The sequence below is a fragment of the Anarhichas minor genome, unplaced genomic scaffold, assembly GCF_050575085.1.
Source record: "Anarhichas minor isolate MPS153535 unplaced genomic scaffold, ASM5057508v1 ptg000067l, whole genome shotgun sequence".
NCBI classification, from domain to species: Eukaryota; Metazoa; Chordata; class Actinopteri; order Perciformes; family Anarhichadidae; genus Anarhichas; species Anarhichas minor.
Window position 1 is genome coordinate 3,980,158 of NW_027466513.1, and position 24,731 is coordinate 4,004,888.

At 40.9% G+C, this 24,731-nt stretch overlaps 1 protein-coding gene across 1 annotated transcript in view; it reads right to left on the bottom strand.

The window, feature by feature from the left end:
- Positions 1-20,369, bottom strand: part of map1aa (microtubule-associated protein 1Aa) — a 37,972-nt gene extending 17,603 nt beyond the window's left edge. The window contains exons 1-2 of the mRNA XM_076078698.1: positions 20,147-20,369; positions 18,527-18,628 (exon numbers count right to left, since the gene is read on the bottom strand). Of these exons, the coding sequence (XP_075934813.1) occupies positions 18,527-18,628; positions 20,147-20,357 (313 nt within the window). The 5' untranslated portion in view covers positions 20,358-20,369. The remainder of the gene's footprint in view (positions 1-18,526; positions 18,629-20,146) is intronic.
- Between the last annotated feature and the right edge of the window lie 4,362 nt (positions 20,370-24,731).

Below are 24,731 nucleotides of genomic sequence, written 5' to 3' on the forward strand. Positions count from 1 at the left end.
GGTGATCCATCAAAAGATCTACTGTGTGTGTGTGTGTGTGTGTGTTGGTAACATGGAACGCTGTGAACAGATACAGATCAGTAATTACAGCACAAACCGAGCTACTTTCACCCCAAATACAGAGTCACAACAGCAAACATCCAGACCAGCGATGAGATGAGTACATGTCACCTCTTCTTTCACCATCACCTGCTGCAAAGCCTCGGGTAACCAAGAAACAGTTCTCGTTAGCAGCAGCAGAAACCAATTATCACTGCCAACACTGAAATCAGAAGTGTGCTGTACGTATTTACTCATCGTGCTATATGGAGCATCTCACAGGAGAGACTGGTGTTATTATTAAATGTATGGTTTCATCTTTTAAAAAGAAGCAGGAAGTCACATCAACAGCTGCTCGCTGTAGTTTTTTATCAAACAGGAGGAAATAGTGCATTATGTTGGGGACTATTTTCAGCGCGTTTTTAAACGTAGGCTTTTCTCTTTACACTGATTTCTATGTGTAATGTTGGACGGTGAAAGTTCTAGAAACACACTTTGGCAGCAACAAAAACGGAGGATGCTCCACCAGCACATCTGCTTTTAAAGCACCACACCGGTGGAGTGAATGCACCACCAGTCAGTCGGGGGGAAAACACTATCCTTGTTGCTCTCCACGCTCCACCCTGCCGGATCCCGCTGAGCTCAGCACTCTGCCTCACCCACCCTGAGGCATTATGGGAGTTCACAGAGTACACTACAGGGTGGTGTGTGTGTGTGTGTGTGTGTGGAGGAAGTAGGCTTCATGGACATGCGTTTGTCTACAGGAGAATCTAATACAAAGAATCCGATGTGATCTCATTCAGCCGGCTTTAGACGTTATGAAACGAGGTCCTTCACGGAGACGTTATTACAGATGACCTCCGGCGTTCTGCTGCTGCTCACAGACGCTTCAGCTGTCCGTTAAAGAGATGAAGCCGGCTCAAGGACATTTCAAAGACAGCTTCCTGGAATTATAATAAACCACCAGTGGGGTTGAGTTGATCTTACAACGGAAAGTCTGTGTTTCATTGATAAAATGGCAGATTGTCTAGTGAAAAAAATGTGCATCAAAATTTCCCGAACACCAATATGACGCGGCAGCTATTTTAAATGATTGATTAATTAAATGTCAAATAATTTCTGGTTCCAGTTGATGTGATGTGAGCTGCTTTTCTGTGTCTAATGTGACAGGAAACTAAATATCTGTTATCAGTTTTGGACTGTTGGTCTGATAAAACAAGTCGTCTTTTTACTATTTGCTGACGTTTAATAGACTAAATGATTAGTCAATAAAATGATCCATAAGCTTCATCAATAATGAATGTGATTGGTAGGTGCAGCCCTGCTCTTCAGATCGTTATTCGTGTCTGAGCAGCAGAACAAAGCTCAACGATATTCACTTTATTGTCATAGAAAAAACAACAAAAACAGCAAATATTCACATTTGAGAAGCTGGAACCAGTTTTTGCTTCTAAGAATAATATCGATTATTTATTGATTATTAAAAGGTTTGCTAAGTATTTCTTTTTTTGACTCGGCAATTAATGAATTGTTTTCTGCTCTACAGAAAACGTGACTTTGGGTTTGTGCAATACTGATGTAGAGCTGAACAATATATCGATATTCAGGCTGGTCTCGTGCAGCGTTCGTAGCTTTAACGAGGAAAATGACTGCGCTGGAATTCACAGATATCCATCGAAATCTGTTTCTTTGTAATGGCAAACAAACACTGGTTATTCAGCCAGGAGACCGCTGTTCGTTACGTCAACGTTGATTTATTTATCGCGTAACCTCCGTATTTAAATAATGCCTCTTCTGTAGTTACTTTAGCCCAAAACACAATAAACATAAACATAACTAAGTTGTTTTCCTCTGAAGACGGAGGTTTATTGTGAAAAGACTGTCTGAGGAGTATAAACAAAAAAGATAAGCAAACCGTCGTGTGAGGATACGATGCGATATTGTATCAATATCGTGTTCTGAGACTAGATGACATCTTACATTGTGAGTATAGTGATGTTGCATAATTGTCTTTTCCTGGTTTTAAAGGCTGCATTACAGTAAAGTGACGTCATTCTCTGAACTTAACAGACTGTTCTATTTGTTATGTTAATCGCCTTTACACACTTTTTATCCACATTACTGATGATTATTAATCAAAAATCTCATTGTGTAGCTATTTTGAGAAAGCACCAATAGTCAACCCGACGATATCGATGAAGGTATTTGGTCAAACATATTGTGACCCAGCCCCACTGTGATGGTATTCTGACGTTTAATGTACCAAACAATCAGTCGCAGCCGGACAACCAACAGGCCAAAGGTATTAAATCGAATCATATAAAACAGAGAGATGCACATTTAAGACTCGCATTTAAATAAATGACTAAATCAATAACTCAATCATCCCGTTTGTCATTGATTTGTTTTAATCAATCGACTAAATGATGACTCGATTGATAACATACTAGTCGATCTTTAACCAGCACACAAACAAACGTTACATGTTCCATCATGTAAATAAAACATCCAGCACCCTCGCGTGCCTCTGGTCCGTTGTCTGAGTGTACCTTTCTATTTTTGGGACTTTATTTTTTTGGTCTAGCCTGTTGCGTAAGTTTTGGGGTTATTCGGAGAGTGAAGTCTAATCTCCACCGGTTTCACATGAAGCGACGAGCTGCTGCGTTCTGAACTGACCGGAGACTTCAGCGGCTTCACGGTCTCATCTGTTGCCTTCAGGTCACAATCATGCGTCGCTTTTTTTGTTTCTTCTTCTGTTTTTTATCTCTCCAGACCTTAAAAATCAGGTCACCCAAATGTACTCGACTGAATTGAGAGCAGAGCTGACAAATGAATTTTGAACACTGTGGGTTAAAGCGTGAGTCAGAGAGGCTGAAGGCCTGAAACCTGCAGTATCACCCTGTTGTGATATACAGAGAGGACCGAGCTGCAACTGAACACACCGGTTTTATTTTGGGCGGATTTGAAGGACCGGGGCGATAATTCAACATGATAAGTTACCGTCTTTGAATGGAATCCTATCGTGATGAAATCATACATTTGAGACAGAGTGATAAACAATTACATCTTCTAAATTTGACAATATTGAGCACATACTGACTCAAATATCTCACAACATCTGATAATTCTGCATTAAAGTTCTTAATAAAAATGAGAAAATGCTCTTCATTTGTCAAGTATTTAATTCACACAAGTGTGTACAAAAGCATGTGTAACTATGTTATTTCAAATAGACTGTTTATTTATTAAATTACCAGAAAACATGCTGTGTTGTGATATATGTTGTTGTTGAGATATGAAATATACTCATAGTGTGATAGAAGATTTTGGCCATATTGCCCAGCCCTGTTTGGGGGTTTAACAACCAGAGGAGCAGTTTACATTCTACAATTGCACATGCATGTCTATATATATATATATATATATATATATATATATATATATATATATATATATATATATATATATATATATATATATATATATATATATATATATATATATACGTGTCTCTTTTTTAAATTAGATGAAATGAGCTCTTCATTTGACAGTAGCAGTATGTAAACAAACATATGCAGTGAAATTGATAATCATGAGCCATAATGTTACTCACATCATATATATATATATATATATATATATATATATATATAGTTATTCCACGGCCTGCTGTGCAGCACGAATCCTCCTATTAATATCAATATACAAAAATCCTGTTTTTCATGCAGTCAGATTCCTCCAGTGACTTCGACCAATCTGCATGCAGCGAGTCTCCAGATTAACGATGCGGTGTTATACAACAAGCAGCCTCATCGCCAGACCGCCTGGTCCAGTGCGCTGCTCCGCGGCTATAAAGTCCCCCTCCGGGCCGACAAAACGAGCAGTTTACCCGCCGCGATGTCAGCGGGGGTGTGCGGGTGTGTAAATCGGGAATGAACGGTGTCTTACCGTCCTTCTCGTGGTGGTGGATGGAGCAGAGGGAGAGGCGGTGATGGTGATGCTGCTGCTGCTGCTGCTGCTGAGGATGAGGATGAAGGATCGGCCCTGGTACAGATCGACACCTACACTCTGCTATCGTGCTGCATTCAGGAACAGCTCGTACACTCCCGTTTCGGGAGATCCAGCAGCATTAACGTGAATCAGAAAAGGTTTTTGTTTTTTTTCCTATTGAAAGTCGACCTCTTATGACGATTGGATATCTGAGTGATGATTAAATGATGATGTTGAATCCGGGGAAGCCAGAACATTAGAAATACTGAGTCCCTCCTGAACACACCGCTCACCAAATGATGACTCGAAACAACAAAAGAAGAAAACAAAAAAGGTCTCTAAATTTATTTTTTAATAACTTGAACACTTCACACTACCAGAAATAACGCCTTCAGTTATTCAATGCATCCTCATGCATTATGATATCTTACAAAAAGTTACTCCTCATCTTTAGTGTGTTTTTCTACAAAAGTCAGCAGCACGTGTCAATTTCCGCTCATTATGTGCAGGCGGCAACCTTTGATTCTGAAGCCGACATTCTCTCTAGTGTCCACCAGGGGGCGACTCCTCTGGTTGCATAGAAGTCTATGAGAAAATGACTCTACTTCTCTCTTGATTTATTACCTCAGTAAACATTGTAAACATGAGTTTATGGTCTCAATCTCTAGTTTCAAGTCTTCTTCAATACAGCATGATGTTCATTTAGTACATTATGGTCCATTTAGAGTCAAACAGACCATAAAGCAGGGGATGCTTTAGGGCGGGGCTACACAGTGATTGACAGGTCGAGATGTATACAGCGTTTCTACGTCACTCCTCCTCAGTCAAGATATGGTCACTTCTGTTCATTGGTTGTGAAAAAACAACATGGCGACGGACGTAATCCAAGATGGCGACGGCGATATCGCCGAACTCGAGGCTTCAAAACATCCGTCCACAAACCCGCTGAGGTCACGAAGACTACGTCCACTTCTTCTATACAGTCTATGGTTTCATGCATACAGTCTTTTCAAAATAAACTTACATCTTCATGAGAAACAACTCCGTTAGGTTTGGGAAAAGATCGTCGTTTCGGTTAAAATAACTACAGAAGTGCCGTTACTGAAGTACGCAAGTTACGTGATAACGGGGTGACGTAGAGACGATGATCAGATTGTGGCGGTATATTCTATATATTCTAATAAGCCTTTATGTGACATAGGATGGGGAGCCAAAGCGGATTGGCTGGTTGAATCACATGTTTTGTGATTTAGGCAACCCACCAAAAAAGTAACTGGGTCGTCTAATTTCACAGTTTGTGGGCTGGTTGTCACTCCAGATACTCAAATGTATGTGCACACGAGAAAGTAAGATTTTCATGATATGTCCCCTTTAAATACAAACCTGTTATAGTAAAGTGCACTCTTGAACTGGTGACGCCTTGTTCATTCGCCCTCAAGATATATAATTTCTCACGTGAACAGTGTAAATTACCACACCTTAAATGTATCCTTGGCCTCTTGTGGATGGCCTGGATTAAATCCAGTTTTATTTTGGTGTTATAGGTAGATGCACATTAGGATTTGGCTGTAAATCTGCATCTAATGTGCATCTACCTATAACACCAAAATAAAACTGGATTTAATCCAGGCCATCCATTGCTTTTTGACCGAACGGGTCAGAAAAACCAACAGCTCCAACTTTCCACATTTAGCTTATCTAGACTAATAAAGTCAGATGTTTTTATTGGGTGGGAAGCGAGTGGATCATCTGCTTATGGGAACGGGACTTTTCAAACAGCTGTGACTCAAACAGCAGCTGCTGGGTGGGACAGAGAGACCAACGAAAATAAACCGCTCTGCCTCCAGAAAGCATGAATCATAACATTTGACTAACTGAGAGAGAGAGAGAGAGAGAGAGAGAGAGAGAGAGAGAGAGAGAGAGACTGATTCAGAGAGGTGGATGTCAGTGTTTCAGTTACATTCCCTGTCAAAAGCAGTCTAGACATTTATCACTTTGTTCCTGAAATAACTTTGGTTGTGTTTGGATCACACATCCTTGTTTGTCTTTGATTCAAGAATAGCTCACAAAAAAATCGACTATGAGGGAGAAGAAAGACAAGTTTCACCCTTCAGGCCTGATTATTAAAAGGCGTTTGCAAAGAGCGTTGTTATGGTATTTAAACCAGCTCTGTAAAAACCCTGTTGGTGAAACTGAAGAGCATCATTTGGACTCTGATGCAGCATCTCAGACGACCGGCAGTCTCCTCTAAATGTCAGCTGATAGCCGTACGGCTCGGATGCCCGGCCTGCCGCGCCCCTTTTCCATCTCCTCTCCCTTTGAATGTCTCAGATATGCCTCCTTCCTCCACAACCTTACATCACTCTCAGTTCTCTCTCTCTCTCTCACACACACACACACACACACACACACACACACACACACACACACACACACACACACACACAGCAGCAGTGTGTCAAGGTCACATGTGTTTCTGTAAAGGTTGTGAAGTATTTCCACGCTATTCAACGCTTTCAACTTGAGTCAGTGTATTATCTGTGGCCTGCAGCAGTTCATATAAAAGGCCAGAGCACCAACTTCCGGTTCTGTAAAGTGAAGCCAAAGCTTCATGTGTTAAAGCTGCATTCTCTCTAGTGTCCACCAGGGGGCGACTCCTCTGGTTGTATAGAAGTCTATGAGAAAATGACTCTACTTCTCTCTTGATTTATTACCTCAGTAAACATTGTAAACATGAGTTTATGGTCTCAATCTCTAGTTTCAAGTGATTGACAGGTCTCTACCACGGCGTTTCCATGTTTTCTTCTTACAACTTTAACCCTTTCACAGTGTGTTTTCACTTCCTGAAAGTTAATTAACATTAATTAGCGTTTCTACAGCTCGGCCTATTTGTTTCAGACATTAATTTATAGTAATGATTACGTATCTCGTCCCCATCATGTTCTGTATGGAAAGAATCTCAGAGATACACCACCAGTAACTACAGCCTCAAACAAACACCTCCCTGACCACATTCTTGTCAATAGAGAGGCGAAGTCCCGCCTTTTTTTGTGGACCTTATTTCAGAAAAAATATGTACAATAGTTAACAGAGAGAAACAAATCCTTTTTTGATCCTGTTTAAATTGTGGCAGGAATTACACATGTGATGTTTATCAATTCAAAAGATCATTGTGCACATCAAGAAAGTCTCATTTCATCATAAAACTGCTGAAGTAAAAGACTGTGAAAATTCGTAATCAGAAAAACGACACACCCAAAAGTCATGTCAGTGTTGTCTCTCTCTGAAGTGTGTTTGGTACCAGGATGTTCTCACAACAACAAACGGCTCTCAATCGTTCTTTCTCTTCACGGCTGATAAAAAGAGCCGCTGAATAAAAACACATAACATTTGTGCGTGGAACATAGCTAGTTAGCTGGTGATGTACATCGTGCGAGAAGAGAAATGTAGCTCACTGAGCGGTTTCACACAAAACTAAATGTTAAAGAAGTGCAAAATCATCTTTTAAATTGTCAAACTGTGTAATTCACTGCGCAATTCAAATGGGATTAAAAAAAACATTTGTCCTTCGCCGTTGACTATCGTACATATTCTTTCCCGAAATAAGGTCCCATGGGGGACACCGGGAGGGGGAGGGAGTTCGTCTCCTTATATAAACTAAACATTTATAACTTCTAAATGATTTACTGCAGGGTTGTACTGGATCGCAGTAGATTGTATATAAGTACCTGAAGAAACTCCACCCGAAGGACATTACAAAACATCCCTACAGGCTCTCTTCTTTCACAGTTACAGCTCACATTTCATTTATGTCACATCCTTTTTAGTGCGTGTGTGTGTGTGTGTGTGTGTGTGTACTACTCACACACGTGTACACGTGTGTCGGTATGTGCGTAGGTCCAGATGAAAGGCCCTCCTCCTTGATGTACAGCCCTGACTGCAGAGAAGCCGAAGCACGGATCAATAACGGCTGCTGAATTATTAATGGGCACATGTTCTCCTGAACCGCACCCAGAACAAGTGCAGGAAACTTTCTTGTTTTTAAAGGCGTGTCATTTAAAATTTGAACTACTCGTTAGATAACGGACAAGGACGCGGTGCATGTCGTCCCGCGCGGGTTATTAATCTGAGCCGTACCAATCTGCTCGTATTGCCTTTTTCCAAAGCACCGTCTCTGTGATTCGCTGTATATTTGAGCTCTTTTCAGGCACAAATCAAAGGAGAAACAGATCACTGGATCACACGTGTGTGCAGTGTGGGAGAGAAACTCACAATCCGCCCTTCTATTGGTTCAGCATCGTTAGCTGAAATCCCCAACAGAGCGGGAAAATATGTTCATATAGTATAGTAGAGGGAGCACACAAATTACAAGGCATTACCTGAGTTGTAAGTGTCTTTAATGATGTAATGCAGTATTCAGACACAGGAACTACACTTGCTGACTCTGCAACATTATATTACAGCCCACTCATGATGCGTCTGCCTCCATTACTCTGTGAATATTGTTTGCTCTGCCCTTTTTACCCTTTTTTTTGTCTCCCTGCCAGCATGTTGTGTGTATGTGAGGAGAATATAGCAGCGGATATTATACCTGTCTGTCTAATGTATGTGTGTGTGTGTGTGTGTGTGTGTGTGTGTGTGTGTGTAGAAGGGTGACGGGTCTTTAATATTGCTGTTCAGCTCTCTGACAGCCTCTTCTCTGTTGCACCCATCACTCATGTCTGTCTCTGCCCGTCAGCTTCAGCCCGATGTAGCGTTCGTCACGCTCTGTGAACACCCACTCAGCCTCTCTGTCTTTGAGATGAAAATCAAGAAGTATGTCACACACGATATTTATAAGCTACTGTAATGAATGAATTCATTTTCTACAGTGTTTAGTGATGCTAGGGGCGTGGCTCTAGGGATGGCGATGTCCGTCTGTACGTCCCCTTTGGTCCAGACGGAAATATCTCAACATCTACTGGATGGATTGACAAGTTCATGTCACAGCTTTCCTGTAATGCTAATTAGCAAATGTTAGCATGCTTAACTTATATGAACATAGTAAAAAATATGTTGCAGTCCAGATCGCATACTTTTTTGTTTTATAAGAAGTGGACGTAGTCATCGTGACGTCATCAACTGGTTTGTGGACTGATGACGCTGTGAAGCCCCGAGTTTAGCATTTTGGCCGTCGCCATGTTGTTTTTTGCAACCAATGAACGGAAGTGACCATAGTTGGAATGAGGAGGAGTGACGTTGCGACACTGTGTACACGTCTGGTAGCAGCAGAGACCTGTCAATCACAGTAGCCCCGCCCTAAAGCATCCCCTGCTTTATGGTCCGTTTGACTCTAAATGGACCATAATGTACTAAATGAACATCATGCTGTATTGAAGAAGACTTGAAACTAGAGATTGAGACCATAAACTCATGTTTACAATGTTTACTGAGGTAATAAATCAAGAGAGAAGTAGAGTCATTTTCTCATAGACTTCTATACAACCAGAGGAGTCGCCCCCTGATGGTCACTAGAGAGAATGCAGCTTTTAAGACACTTCAGCATCGGCTTCACTCAGCAGAACCTCAGGTTGTCGCCTGATTGGGAGATACTACTTTGTCATAAAATTGCACTGGCTGGTTTCAGGGAATGTTTATACTGTAGTTGTAGTTGGACACGGCTAATGGAAATAAACCGTGCTAATCACAAGTTTAAAGCTTTTCCCCCTTCTGTTTTCACCACTTTATAATTTGCGTTAACAAATATGGAAACAACATGAAGGAAAAATGTAGCTACTAGCTTAGTTACTAGCTGCTAACACATTGCCTTTAATAACTAGAGCTGGGCTAAATGATTGATAGCACAATATTAATCAAGACATTTTCCCAATATCATTAAGAATTATAAAATGTGTCACAGAAAATAATCAGACTGCTGTTCAAGGCAGTAAACAGTGTGATCATCTCACATTCCAGTGAAAGAAAATAAACAATAACATTGAATTATTGCCCACTTTTTCCCCTGAGGGCTTTCTGATGCCTCCGGCTTTTGTTCATCATCTATCAGTCTGCAGTGCAGGTCCACTGAGTCTTTATTAATTGCACTGTGTGGGCGACAGCTGCATTCATGGAGGCCATTACTACCGCCCTCCTCCTCCTCTCCTGGGACGAAACGGGATCTTTTAATGTTGCCAGACCGTCCCTGGGCCTCATCAGTCAATCAGGACCCTGGTCTGCTGTGAGAGGCTGAGACACTGAGACACTAATGGACGTACAGTGATGGATGCACTGATTACCTATGTGTCATAGAGTTTCCATTTCATCATGACGTAACAGACACAAGAGTACTTCCATCCATACTGCTCCTCGGGGAGCTAAAGAGGCCACGGAGGGTTTTTAATTGACAAGAAAGGAGGTCGGGGATTTTAGGAGAGGCTCTGAAGAAGAAGAGGAGCATTTTGACTTTTTGCCATTAGAGTCACAATTTTATTTAGTTGTTTTATTTACGTTCTATTACGTTGTAATGTGTTGTATAACTATAATTATAAGCACTCATAATTATTCATAATACTTTATAACAGTAATCACAACACATTATGACGCATTTTATGACTGTTATAATTTTTATCCACATGGTTCGGCAACCAAGAATGAAGTTTTTAAGAATTTGAACTTCTTATTATAATTTCGTTAGTTAGTTATGTCACATTCACACCAAATCAGGCGTTGCAGTGATTAGCTCAGGGTTGTGCGGCAGCGTGGGAGTGTCTCGTCATTATGAATCCCACTGCTCTTCCTGGCAAGACCTCCTTGCGGAGCTGGTTGAGGCGGAGACGACTGGTTAAGGTCAGGCATCGACCTCGAGTAGTTAGGGTCAGGATGGCCCATTGGTGAGGGCATAGGACCCGAAACAAATCAGGTTACACGGACCTCGGCAACAAGGACTCCCTGCCAATCCTTGCGCTTCAATGCTGCACAGGGCGGGTCTTGCCAAGAAGAGCAGTGGGATTCATGATAACGTGGGAGTCCCAGTTGTGTGACGTCATGTCGTGAACTAGAAAGAGCAGGAGAGACATGGGCCTCCGGGCTTTGGGGCCTTCAGGAAGGCTGAGGCCGCTGGCTGTCCTTCAGCACACATGCCACCCATCAGGGAGGTCGCTGACAAGTCTTAACATTGGACAGTGTTATTTTACTGCAACAGACATTTCTACTCGGTGAGATGTTTCTATGGCTTTAAAACTAATTCTACTTGAATACAGTGGTATGATGGCCGATCTGAAAAAGCTTTTGTAGTGGAAACTATGGCATTTGACTCTGAGGGCCTTTTTAAGAGGAGAAATTGATCATCTTTCCAGGTATGAGCACAGACTATAGATAAGAAGTGGACGTAGTCATCATGACGTCACCCATTGGTTTGTGGACTGATGTTTTGAAGCCTCGAGTTCGGCGATTTCGCCGTCGCCATCTTGAATTACGGCCGTCGCCATGTTGTTTTTTTTGCAACCAATGAACAGAAGTTACCATATTTGGAATGAGGAGAAGTGATCTTTTAATGTTTACGGCTCTGGTAGTGGCAGCGACCTGTCAATCACAGTGTAGCCCCGCCCTAAAGTATACCCTGCTTTATGGTCTGTAAATGGACCATAATTTACTAAATGATCATCATGCTGTATTGAAGAAGACTTGAAACTAGAGATTGAGACCATAAACTCATGTTTTCACGATCAAATGAGATGTGCTTTCTCTGTGTTTGAGCCTGTCAGCCACGGTGACTTTGTATTCCTCCACCAGCAGCGTATTAGCATGCAAGGCACAGACCAGGAGGAGCTATTGTATTACAGGCAGGCAAGCCAGTCCTGCAAACGGCTTGTGGGGGCTGTGAGAGGCTTTCATGAGAAGTAAATGAGAATCAGGACCACTGGAGGACGGATCAAAAGGACTGACCTTCGATTGGAGCCTGGATCTGATCGATTGTACAATGTGACCTTTGCATGTCAGCAACAACCACAGTTGTCTCATCCTCCACCAGCTGAACTGTGAACTTTGGGCTTAATCGAGATCCAGTCAGGCTTAAATGCAACATAAAAACCAGTGCAGCATCAAGACACATTTTTGTCTAGAAAGAGCAGAATTTAATGTCTTAACAGCGATAACCAACATCTTTTCCTGGCCTCTCTCACCACTCAGCGTCTAACAAAGCTTCTTATGGCGCCTTTACGTCCACAGTTTCCATAATCCCCCCCCCCCCCCCCCCCCCTTCTCAATGTAATCAGGAAAACACAGTCTGAGGAACGCAGCACTACAAATCCTAAAATCACTTCCTGGAAGCAACTGATTTTCCACAAATTCCCTTGAAGATTCTTTATCGTCTCCTTACTTTTCAGCATAAGGCTGGTGTTTTCTGTGCTGCTGTTATTATTTCCCCCAATGTCAATTAAATCCATCCCAATTAAAAAAAGGCCAGAAACAGTGACTGTATCTCCTAACAAGTATCATGTGCGTCTCAGAGGCTGATATCTCTTCTTCCTCTGAGCCGTAGAGCTCCATTAAAACACATCACTGTTGTTTCCTTTATCACCATGAACACACACACTGTAGTTTATTTTGACTCAATCCCTCACACACACACACCATCCTGCTGCCACAAATAACTCACAAGAGCACCAAATGTGGATTAATCCGCCGCTGAAAATAGTCCCCGGCAAATTTTGACACACTTACACATGTTTGAATTATGTCTATTAAGAACTAGAGTGACCAGGTGTTTCAGGACATTACTGAGCTTTAAGGATATATATCTTTAGTTATTAATAGGCTTGGAGCAGAGAGCCACAGACAGGAAGTCAGAAAGTACTGAGAGACGGATTAACACATTGTTGGTTTGGGTTTCTTTCCCCATTTGTTTATTATAGTTAACTATATTAACTGTTGTTTGTTTCAATAGGAAACATATAGAATAACACCAGCCTCATCCCTTTAAATAAAAGAAAACCAGACAGAGAGGTTTGCTGCTGCCATTTTGTCTGAAGCTGTTTCTTGACGTCAGCATGTTTGAAGTCTGTGCCTCAGGCAACGTGGCCTTTTGAATCTGCTCACTGTCAAGGGGGTTCATGGAATTGTTTTTTTTACGGCCTTAAAGGTCATAAACTCACATCAAGCACATGCCTCGACGTCCCTTTCAGTCTATTTTATTTTTGACATAGAGACATTTTTCTTGTTCTTGTGTCAAATAACAAAACGCACAAATTGCACAACAGTTTTTTCAGTCTTTTCCCTTAAAGTTCATTCACAACATGTTTAAGTGTCACTTCTTCTTTCCCTCTGGTTGTGAAGCTGGTTTGAACAAGCATCCCTAAAGGCACAAGTAATCTTCTCCAAACCTTTATGTTACTACCTGTTAATACTAGTCACATTACATCATTTCATTCGGTTGTTCACAAGATCAATGTGGTGAAGTAAGGAAAAAGTCAAGATCAAAACAGGGTTAAGAGCAGTCGAGACCAGACTAAACTTGATCCGATACATTTGTAGTACATCTGTCATGTGCATTGAATGTGTTGTAACTCTGTAAATGTTGTTCATTCTGTACACATGACATCTGTTGCACTTCTGTCCATCCTGGGAGAGGGGTCCCTCCTATGTTGCTCTCCCTAAGGTCTCTCCCTCTTTTCTTCCCGTTAAAGGGTTTTTTGGGGGAGTTGTTCCTGTTCCGATGTGAGGGTCCTGGGACAGAGGATGTGTACAGATTGTAAAGCCCTCTGAGGCAAATTTGTGATTCGGGATTTTGGGCTATACAAAAATAAATTGAATTGAATTAAACCTGTCCCTACTGTTTTCAACAACTCCACAGAAGACACCTGGACAGCTCTGAGGCAGACCGTCAGATTTCACCCTGACGACGTAGCATGGCGCTAATTTCTTATAAAGATATTTCATTTTATTTCAATCGACTGTGGTCAGGCTTCCTGGGGGGCTCCCAACCCATCTTAGTTATGCTGGGATGTGAGCTTCTGTTGACGTGAAGGTCTATCGCAATAAATAGGTTAATACATGTTTTTCGCCACACTTGCAGCATGGTAATGTGGATTGATCCACCTCTTTGGTGCAACCGGAAATATCTTGACAACTACTGAACAACAACTTCCCCCCACAGGTAAACACTGTTAGCTCTGTCAGCACTGTTGCTGCTGTTTACACTGTTAGCGCTGCTAGCTGCTAGCCACAGGCTCAGCCGGATCCACGTTGAGAGCCGTGTGGAGGCCACAGATATATGCTCTGAATGTACCTCCTTCAACTGAGATGGTGAACATGTTAAACATTATGATCAGCTTTTCATTAGAATGTCAGCAATGTGATTGTGAGCATGTTAGCATGCTAATGTTAGCATTTAGCACACAAGCACCGCCATGCCAACGCACATCTTCACAGAGCCGTTAGCGTGGCTGTAAGAATTTCCTGTATGCAATGAAATGTTGTACTAATACCTTCATTTTCCAGTTTAAACGTGTACTCTTTTTTTTTTTTCTTCCAGTGCTTGTAAGAAAAACAACACATATGCCAGATTTGTAGTTTAAAATAATTGTCAACATGATAACACTAGCTATGATATTATAATTGAACAAAACAGTGCTCAGTGGATTCCATAATGTGCTATAATGCAACTTTCCAGAACACTGCAATGCATGGATAATCTCTCACATGATATTAAATTACATAGATGGGAAAATGTGGACAGATTGATATTCTCTCTGCTTGTCTGCAGCTTGTCTGCAGACTGTCTAGACAAATCCTGCAAATTACTGAAATACAATCCCACATCGTGTGTGTGTGTGTGTGTGTGTGTGTGTGTGTGTGTGTGTGTGTGTGTGTGTGTGTGTGTGTGTGTGTGTGTGTGTGTGTGTGTGTGTGTTGCTTCAGCAGGGGGATGCTGCAGCAGTCTGTCGGTGATCCTGAGGGAGTCACTGTGTTTGCTTTAGGCTGCTGCACACATCTCCTTATGTTCACGTGATGCTTGCGTCTCTGTTTCTCCCGCATAGTTTACGGTTTACAAGAACCGTGGCTGGATAAATTTCAGTCTGTGTGAGCAGTGAGGCAGAGTCAACAGCAATCAAGACAAAGAGAGACTGATCAATACAGCAATTCCCACTGAAATGACCTGATTACTGGAAAACTCACATTTGCATACAGCGGGTGAGTTATCAGATTTAACGCCTTACCCTTACATCTTATTTCTGACATCTGACCAACGTGTTCTCACTCCCAACTCATCAAATACCGATGCTTGATCAGTGACCCTATCAACTTCAAACAAGCTCTATATGCCTCTAGCGTCGGTTTTGAACGAGGCAGGGAGGGCGTGTCAGTTCCTGCTTCTCAAAATAAACTTCCGTCTTCCCAGTAGGTTAGGTTTAGGCAGCTAAACCACTTATTTGGGTTGAGGAAAGGATCGTGAAATACTTATTTAGGTTTCGGAAAACATTGTCGTTTGGGTTAAAATATCTGCGGAACTGCCATCAGCTAGGTACGCAAGTTACATGATAAAAATATGTGTTGACTTCTGGTCATACACAGGTAACGAACAGCAGGTTCCTATAAGATCGCTGGTTGTCGGGCCCATCCACCTCACTCCTGCCCTGTGTGGGCTTTTGCGGTCTTCATACTTCCTCGTTCATGATTGAGTAGATAAAATACTAAATAATGTTGTGGGATATCAACTAATTACGCAACATTATTTTTTGTCAGTATAGCTACGAATGCTGGATGAGGCCGGCCCGGCGTGGTCGACGTTAACTTGACGTTAACGACTCAAGTGAGTGACGTTGCAAAACAACTCGGCGTTGAGTTCTAGTTTCAAACGGGACACGATTAGTAGCTAATCTTTTAGTAAAAAAATAAAAGTTGCCTTCTTGCCTTACATTTGTTCCACATGATAGAAAACCTTCCAATCACTAGCTACTCCACCTATGCAGATCCACCTATCAAACAGCTGCCACTGCTGCCTTGAAGCCTCTTGGAGTTTAAGTTTAAGTAATGTGAGACCACATATTGAAGTTTTCCTAATGTCCATTTATGTCTGAATTTTACAAATATGCTTCTACCCTAGCTTTCTCTACTGTACATGAACTGACCTGTTTAACTCATTCTCCATTTCTGTTTTACTTTCACTTACGATTGAATTACTTGGATAAAAAAAGACGTCCCACGAGTAAAGATTATTCCTCTCATTCTGGCTCGCAGCTGTCACAGCGACACTTTACATCTCTGACGTCTTTGTCATGCAAATGCATGCATGTAAAACCCCATTAGAAACCCTATATATAGTATATATAGTATAAACCTGTACATGGTTAAGGAATACCTCATCTCTTACAGAAATCTCTCACTCCTATTACAGACATTGAACATTTTAGAAATCACGTCGCTGCAGAAAACCAACAGCAACCTGGTTACTTAAGAGCATGTATGTCTTGAATATTATTTCCGGCATGGATATTGTTAACTATTATTTTAGTTTCATAGGAACCAGACAAGGAGTTTGCACCACTAGTTGCAACCAGTAATATTCCTGTGGTTTCAAGTTGTAGAAATCTATAACAGACAAAAAATAAATAGAAAATACTCTCTCTGCATGTCTCTGAGAGAGAACACTCTGTACACTGCAGCCAGATTTAGGATTGGTCCGCGCAGTGGCAGGGAGAAATATTTAGCTTTTCAATACATCTGTTCAGCCCGCAGCTCTGATGATACTCTCTGCCAGCCTTCTCCAGCAGCGCTGAGCCTCTTTCTGTGTGCTTCAGTAAAATCACCACATCAGGAGGGAGAGAAACACAGCAGGACGAGGAGAGAGATAAGAGGAGGAAAACAGAGTGTGCCGACTGAGAGGGGGAGGGGGGGGGGATCTGTGGTCGAGGTGAGACAAAAGAAAAGACCGACGACGTTGGCGGCGATAATTGTTATTTAACAGAAAAGGGGTAATTAATGGAGAATGTTGAATTAATCATGCAGTTGCTGCCAGGAAATCAAGAACAGAGTCAAACAGACAGATGGAAGGTGAGAAAGCTGTTGAATGTTCCAGCTGAGAAGCTCTGATTTCACAGGCGTGTTGACATCCAGAGGAGAGTGGATCATGATGGTGAGACATTGACGTAATGTGAAATCATTCAGAGCCGAGTTCAGTCCAAAATAGCACCAAATGAAGAATTGAAAACCAAAAAATGCCAAAAGTTTGGACCTTTGAGCTAAAATTAAAGGTTTCGTCTCGCTTTTAAAAGTCATTCTTCAAATGTGTCGTGCTTAAAAATCCAAATACGCACTCTTAATGACCTCATATGGGTTCAGTTTAAAGGAACAGTTCAACATTTGAGAACTACGTTTGCTTTCTTTCATGCCGTTCATTAGCGCGAGCAGCATGTCTCAGGCATCCCACACTAGTCTCTGTAAAATTGGCAACATTATTTTTGCTTTAATTTATCATTATGAAGTAAATGTTGAGTGCACAATGTAATGGCTATAGAACAATTACATCATGGCATCTGCGTTTAGATTGGGTCCCTTAAACCCTTTTCCAGTGTTCTCTTTGTACAGTAGTCGATACACAGCGATACAGAATATTCTTTTCATCCGATATGAATTGTGCCATGAATTACACAAATGATGTTTTTAATCTTAAAAGTTGTTATTTGTGTTTCTTGTACATTACAAACATACATACAGAACTGAGGTCAACAAACAGATGTGCTTGTTTCTACTCTTTATGTAACACTATATAGAGCTGTGTGGGAGGATAGATGTGCACCAAGATCTTACTGCCTTTTAAGAAACATTTCCTCACACTTAGTTCTATTTATTCAGCCAATGCATCTTCTCTTCTGTTTGTTTGACCCCACAAAGCTACAGTAAATGCTGAATAGCAATCATAAATGCGAGCGACACAAGCGTTTTCTTTGTAAATACTAAAGTAAGCAGCGACCCAGAGGGCAGTCACATTCACAGCTGTAACATCCCGGCCGGATCCACACTAACACTGGCTCCATTCACCACCCGAGGCCTGATCTTATATTCCCCCTGCAGCTAGTGTTCCCTTATTGATTCCCACTCTGACATGCAGTCTGCATACGAGAGAGCCTGATCAATACAGAATGCATTGTCTCGAGCATCCCCAGGAACCGCCTCATGCATGTGTGGAGAGAGAGGGAGAGAGAGAGGACAAAGGAGACGCAGAGAAGAAAAAGGACGTGCTGTTGTCGAACTCCGACTGAATCTGCTGTCGCACAGCTGCAGACTGGCTGCATGGGACCAGACATTAACGATAAGATGATGAGGCAGGTGGCAACACATTAAATCCCTCCAGCTAGACTCTGATACCATCAGAACACATCGGAGCTGGCAGTTATTGCCACCAAGCTAAAAAATAAATGAAAAGAAGATAACCCCTCATGGACACGTTGCACCCAAATAAGTTGTACATGCTGCAAAATACAGTAACTGCCACCAGATAAGTTTTTAAACTCAGACTGACCTTTGACCTGTGAAGAAAACTGCGCGGTGTGTCTGGTCTCAAACAGCTGCAGCTCTTTGTTCAGGTCACAAACAGTCAGATCAGCGTTCCAGGAACGCAAACCTGTTAAACAACAAACAGCATGAATATGAATGGAGGAAGATGATGTGTATTATGCACAACATTTCGACTTACGTTAAAAGTAAAGAATCTTTATAATTGGTTAAAAATTGTACAATAATTAAAGGGGACATATCATGCTCATTTTCCAGTATCATACTTGTACTTTGGGTTTCTAATGTTTACATGCTTTAATGTTCAAACAACACTTTATTTCTCTCGTACTGTCTCTCTGAATAAACGTGGATTCAATCTCTGTGTGAATCGCTCTGTTTTAGCGCCTGTCTCTTTAAGAGTGTCTGTACCCAAAAAGCCCATCTGCTCTGATTGGCTTGTTAGAAACATATGTTGCCCATATAAGACTGCTGGGTCGTCTTATTTCACATATGGGTTGGTAGGCCTTCCAGATACCCAAATGTATGTGCACAAGCTGTGAAAAAGTGAGTTTTTTAAATAATATGTCAGACATATTTAATGCCACATTGTCCTATGTATAGAGAGTAAAGGGCATTATTAATGACAGTCCAAACTATAGTTCCATACAACAGCTTCCGGTGTAAAATGGCTCTAAAGTTCAGTTTGAGTGAAATAACTTTTAGATCGCTCCTGAATAGAAATGTTATAAAGGTTTTCAGTATGTAACCCAATCACTGACTGCACAGTATTTGGAGAAATTGTTATTTCTGAATGACTTTCTTCGGATTGGTCCAAAAACAATTACATTTTCCAATATTCAAAGATACGTTATGGAATTATTATTTTTTTCAGCATGTGAAGTATTGTGTCATTTTTTAACTACAGAGGTGGGAAGTACATTCTACATTCTGTACTCTACATTTTAAGTACTTGTACTTAACTTAAGTACTGTTACTACATTTCATAGGCAAATATTGCAATATTCACTCCCCCACATGCATTTGACAGCTTTACTTTTCAGATGTTAACATATGATGAGTTTATGAAATATGATGCAGCGCTTTACTATTAAACTAACATGTAGTGTATAAAGTACCAATAACTGGTTCTACGTTGACAAACTGGAACACTGAAATGCTGCTTACATGTAATAATCGGTACGATATACAATAAATATTTAATATAAAACTGAAAAGAGACATTCTGCATAATTTTTACTTTTTTTACAATGAGCTGCTCCTGTACTTTTACTTCAGTAACATTTTGAAATCATGACTTTGACCTTTTCTGGAGTACGTCTTAGACTATGATATTTGTACTTTTACTTCAATAAAGCACGAGAATACTTCATCAACTAGTTTCTATTAAGAAACTGACAACAATATGGGACTTTCGAGGATTGTATCCGTCACGATTTACGAATATTTAATGACTTTTCTGCACCAAACTCGAAATTTACAGATTTTCAAAGACAGTTTGTATACATTTAACATTTAAGTTGAGTCTAACGACTGAACGCCCAGATGTTTTCTAGCTGCAGTGACACCGCCCCGCTTTGTTGTGCCAGTTCTCTCCTGCAGCACCAGGTATCCTCTGCTGTCTCACCTTCTGTGATCTGTTTCCTGGCGGCGTCGAGGTGATGGCTGGTGGAAATCTCTCCGATCACGATCAGCATGCGGTGGTTTCTGTGCTGGAACGCGGAGCGGTGCTGTCCATGGTGCTGAACGCTCTCCTCCTCCGATGAGGCTGCTGCTGCTGCTGCGATGGGGATTTCCATGGTAACGGTGCCACTAGCTGAGAGCTTTTCCATCTCCATGACAACTGCATCCGGAGAGCGAGTACCATGACGGTGCAGGATGAGCTGGGCGGACCGGTTGGGGCGTGGCTGTCTGGGTGGTGTGTTGTCTGATTGGAGCACAGGTTATGTGGCTATTTGACGTCACAGCATCATCATTGGACGAAAAGGAAAAGAAGGGACGGGAGCATTTATGTTGATCATATATTTCCTATATGACACTGAAGATGAGGAAGATGAACATTTCCTTTACACCAGAAACTATAGGAAAAAGACAATGTTTGGAAATACCCAAAGGTCACCGCTCAAATGTGTGACAGCATGCATTGAACTATAGTGAGGGCTTACAGTAAATAACATTATTCAGACGTGATCATTTGGGGTTATTGAGTGTAATCGATGCCTCTTACAGCATATGTCAAGTTGTTCTTATTTCTTTTATTAAACTCCAGACAAAAGGGGGCTGAAAATAAGACACAAAGGTTCTATTTATATCAGTGTCACTGCAAGTACCAGGCAGATGTGCTTTGGTTACTAAAACTGACACCTCGTTTGTTCCCATCGTGAGCAAAAACAAGGCTTTGCCTGTGCGGAGGGTAACACTGACAACAAAGGCTCACACTTTCAGGCTTCATAAGACATGTGAATGAGCTCATTCTGCAACAAGACAACACATTGAACGGTGTTTGAAAATGATCAGCATTATTACAGTATTTAACGGAAATGTTTGGTTATATTCTCCATCTTGTAGTCATCAAATCCCATTAAAAGTTCGGCAATAAATCGATGCAACTGACTAATATAATTAGTATTATCTGTAGTATCTGTGTAGTAAAACTTTGATAAATCTTTCTCCAAAATCCTTTTGTACAAAAATCCATGTTTTTGCCTGTACTGTCTCCCTGTATACAGAGAGGTGTTTCTGTTATTTGGCATTGCCTCATTGATATAAATGGGGAGTAATAGAACATAATAGAGACATCTAGCTGAAACAGGGTTGTCTGTGCATCTGCATGCAGCAAAATCATCTGCCTCTCAGCTCAAGGACAGCAAACTCTCAAGGGGGGAAAAGGGACTGAACACTGATTGATATGCAGCTATTAATTGTGCAAACACACAAACGTCTCAACACTACTGTGTCTCCATCACGGTCAGATTCCCTTGTCTGAAGTGTGTTTTTTGAATAGGTTACAGATGTCTGAAATAAGGTCTGTGGTTAACACAAGAGATTTTAGAAGAGTTTTGTTCTCTGATATAAAAGGTGAATTTAGAAGCGTCTACGTGAAGATTATCTTGATGAACAAAATGTGTGAAATCATAAACGTTTGCTTGACACATTATTTTCTGCAATAATCCAAAATCCAATGGAAGAATCTCATTGGATTATGCGGTTTTGAAGCCTCAAGTTCGGAATTTTGTCTGTCGCCATCTTGATTTTCTTGCAACCAGAGGGGGTTAAAGGGTTAAACCTGCACGATGTAAACACGGACAACTCCCAGACCGGACAGCGCCACGGTAGCAGCCTATCAATCACAGTAGCCCCGCCCTAAAGCATCCCCTGCTTTATGGTCTGTTTGACTCTAAATCAGGGGTGTCAAACTCATTTTCACTCCGGGCCACATCAGTGTCATGGTCGCCCTCAAAGGGCCGGTTGTAAATGTAAGACTGTATAACTGTAACTACTCCCTAACATATTGGTAAATAACTGTCTCTGCATTTGATTATTGTTTATTCAAGTGTTAAAATATTGTACATGCAGTTATATAAATGAAAAATTATATTTAAACACATTTCTGTTATTATAACTTAAATCATTTTAATTTAGGGTTAGGAAACCCACATTACTCTATCAAAGATCAAACTTTTAAAGAAAATAACAAAGACAAATATCATCAAACAAGTTATGACATTAACTTTGTTCAAAGCTATTTTTGTCACCTCTCTGCATCACTAATGTCCCCGTCGTCGTCCCGCGCATGGCAGCTACATCCAAGAGCTCCTCACTGAGATCAGGTCTTATAAACATGGATAGATGCTCTGTATCCATGTTGTCTGTGCTTTCATCAACAGCTAATGAAGAAGACGAGTACCTGCTCGTCTCTTAGCTAGCTGTGTTGTTAGATTGCTGCTAGTTCCTGAACTCGGTCTGCGATGGTGTTTCTTCACAAACTGACATTTGTAAAAGTCTGTATCTGGTCGGAGCTCACCTGCTCACACACCTTTAGCAGCACTGGGCTGTAGCTTCTGTAAATATATTCTGCTGTGATTGCAGTCTGCCTTTTAATTCTTGGACAATTTGATGTTTTTCTTGGAGGCTAAATTTAGCTCCGTGTTTGGTGTCAAAATGCCGACGTGATTTATATTCCTTCATCACCGACACGCATCATAGCACAGAAGACAGACCCGTTTTTCTCCTTGAAGAACAAACATGTATTCGCTTTCCCATCTTAAATTACATTTTCTTCCCTCTGCATCAATTCTTCTCTTCGTGGACATTTTGGGATTATTTGTCGATCTTTTTCAACTCAATCACTTGTTGGAAAACCTCTTTACGGTCTGTTCCCTCTCCTGTCCACCTGTTGTGATAGTTTTAATGTCGGTACACAGACAACATGCTGTCTCATAATTTCAACGTTCTATCTCATAATTTCGACCATGGGGATATTTTTATTTTCAAGTCTAACTTTTAATTTATTTTCCAAAATTAAATATTTTTTTTTTTTTTTTTTGCTGGCGGATTCACGGGCCACATTAAATGACGTGGCGGGCCGAATTCGGCCCTCGGGCCTTGAGTTTGACACGTGTGCTCTAAATGGACCATGATTTACTGAATGAACATCATGCTGTATTGAAGAAGACTTGAAACTAGAGATTGAGACCATAAACTCATGTTTACAATGTTTACTGAGGTAATAAATCAAGAGAGAAGTAGAGTCATTTTCTCATAGACTTCTATACAACCAGAGGAGTCGCCCCCTGGTGGTCACTAGAGAGAATGCAGGTTGCTATCTGGTCTTTCTTCATATTAGACTGCAAATGTTTTTCCTTCGTGTTTCCTAATAAACTGACAACTGGGTGTGTATGTGATTAGTTTAAAATATATTGCTGTCATAGCTGGATCTCATTTTAATGTCAAGCCAGATGTTATGTGATTTAAATCTGTTGCAACATTTATAATTCGTATTATTCTATAATCCTCCTCTGTTCATATCAACGCTGGTTTCTCTACAGCCGCTGGAGCTGGAAGACAGTGACTCCTCCTGCGGTGGTGATGGAGTTTCATTTGGATCTCTTCTCTGTGTGTAAATCTCTCCTCAGGAGGATGTGAGTTACAGGGAGTGAGTCAGCACTCCAGTCTCACGCACTCCAGAGTGTCTACTGGCCTCTGCTGGGAGGAGAGGGAGCTACAAGAGCACTGCTTTTTATTCCTAATTAATCCCCCAGTGGTTTGCAACCGAAGAACAAAATGACTGATAAATAATTTCAGTCATTTCAAACAGTTAAAAATCTAATTTCTTTAGAAATGCTGAAGAAATGGATTAAGTATAATCGTTTTTTTTAAATATATATATTTACTTATATGAAGAGAGAATATGATACAAAGACTAAGAAAATGAGGTTAAGAAAATCATGAAAAGTGACAATTTGAAAAACAAAAACAGATTAATGCATTATATATTTCACTTGAATATCGTTGTGCATAGTGTGTGTTAACATGTGCTGATGTTTGACAGCCTAAGTAGAAAATAAAATAACTTTAACTGAAGTATCACAGAAACTTTTTCTTTTCTTTTATTAAGTCTTGAAATTTACAAACTGCATGTTTACTTTCAAAGCAAGAACACATGATAACAAAATACGTTTTTTACATCCTGTCCGTCTTGATTTATCTATTTGACATTTACACATTTTCCGACACAATACATATGGTGGGTATACATTATTATTATAAACGATTGCATTTGCAAAGTTAAATGTAACATTATTTTGCTTTGGATTGCCTTTTTCCATCGTCTTTCATTTTTATTTTTAAGTTATTTTGAAGTGGTATTTAAATAATTGCGCAATTTCTGTGTTTCTAAATCAATGTAATCCCTGATCATCGTGCACGTGAAGCAGCTGTGTGTGTGTGTGTGTGTGTGTGTGTGTGTGTGTGTGTGTGTGTGTGTGTGTGTGTGTGTGTGTGTGTGTGACTCCAGAGGAGGAAATGGCATCTACATTTAAAAAAAATCCCTTTTCATCTTTACGTGCCATGCGTGTTGTATTCCACACCCTGACTCTCAGCAAAACAGAGGCAAGGGAGGACTGAGCGATGTTGGACGCGTTATCATCGCAACCAGCGGGACGGTGAACGAAACAAAAACCCCAAACAGCTGACATATTGATCTCTATAAG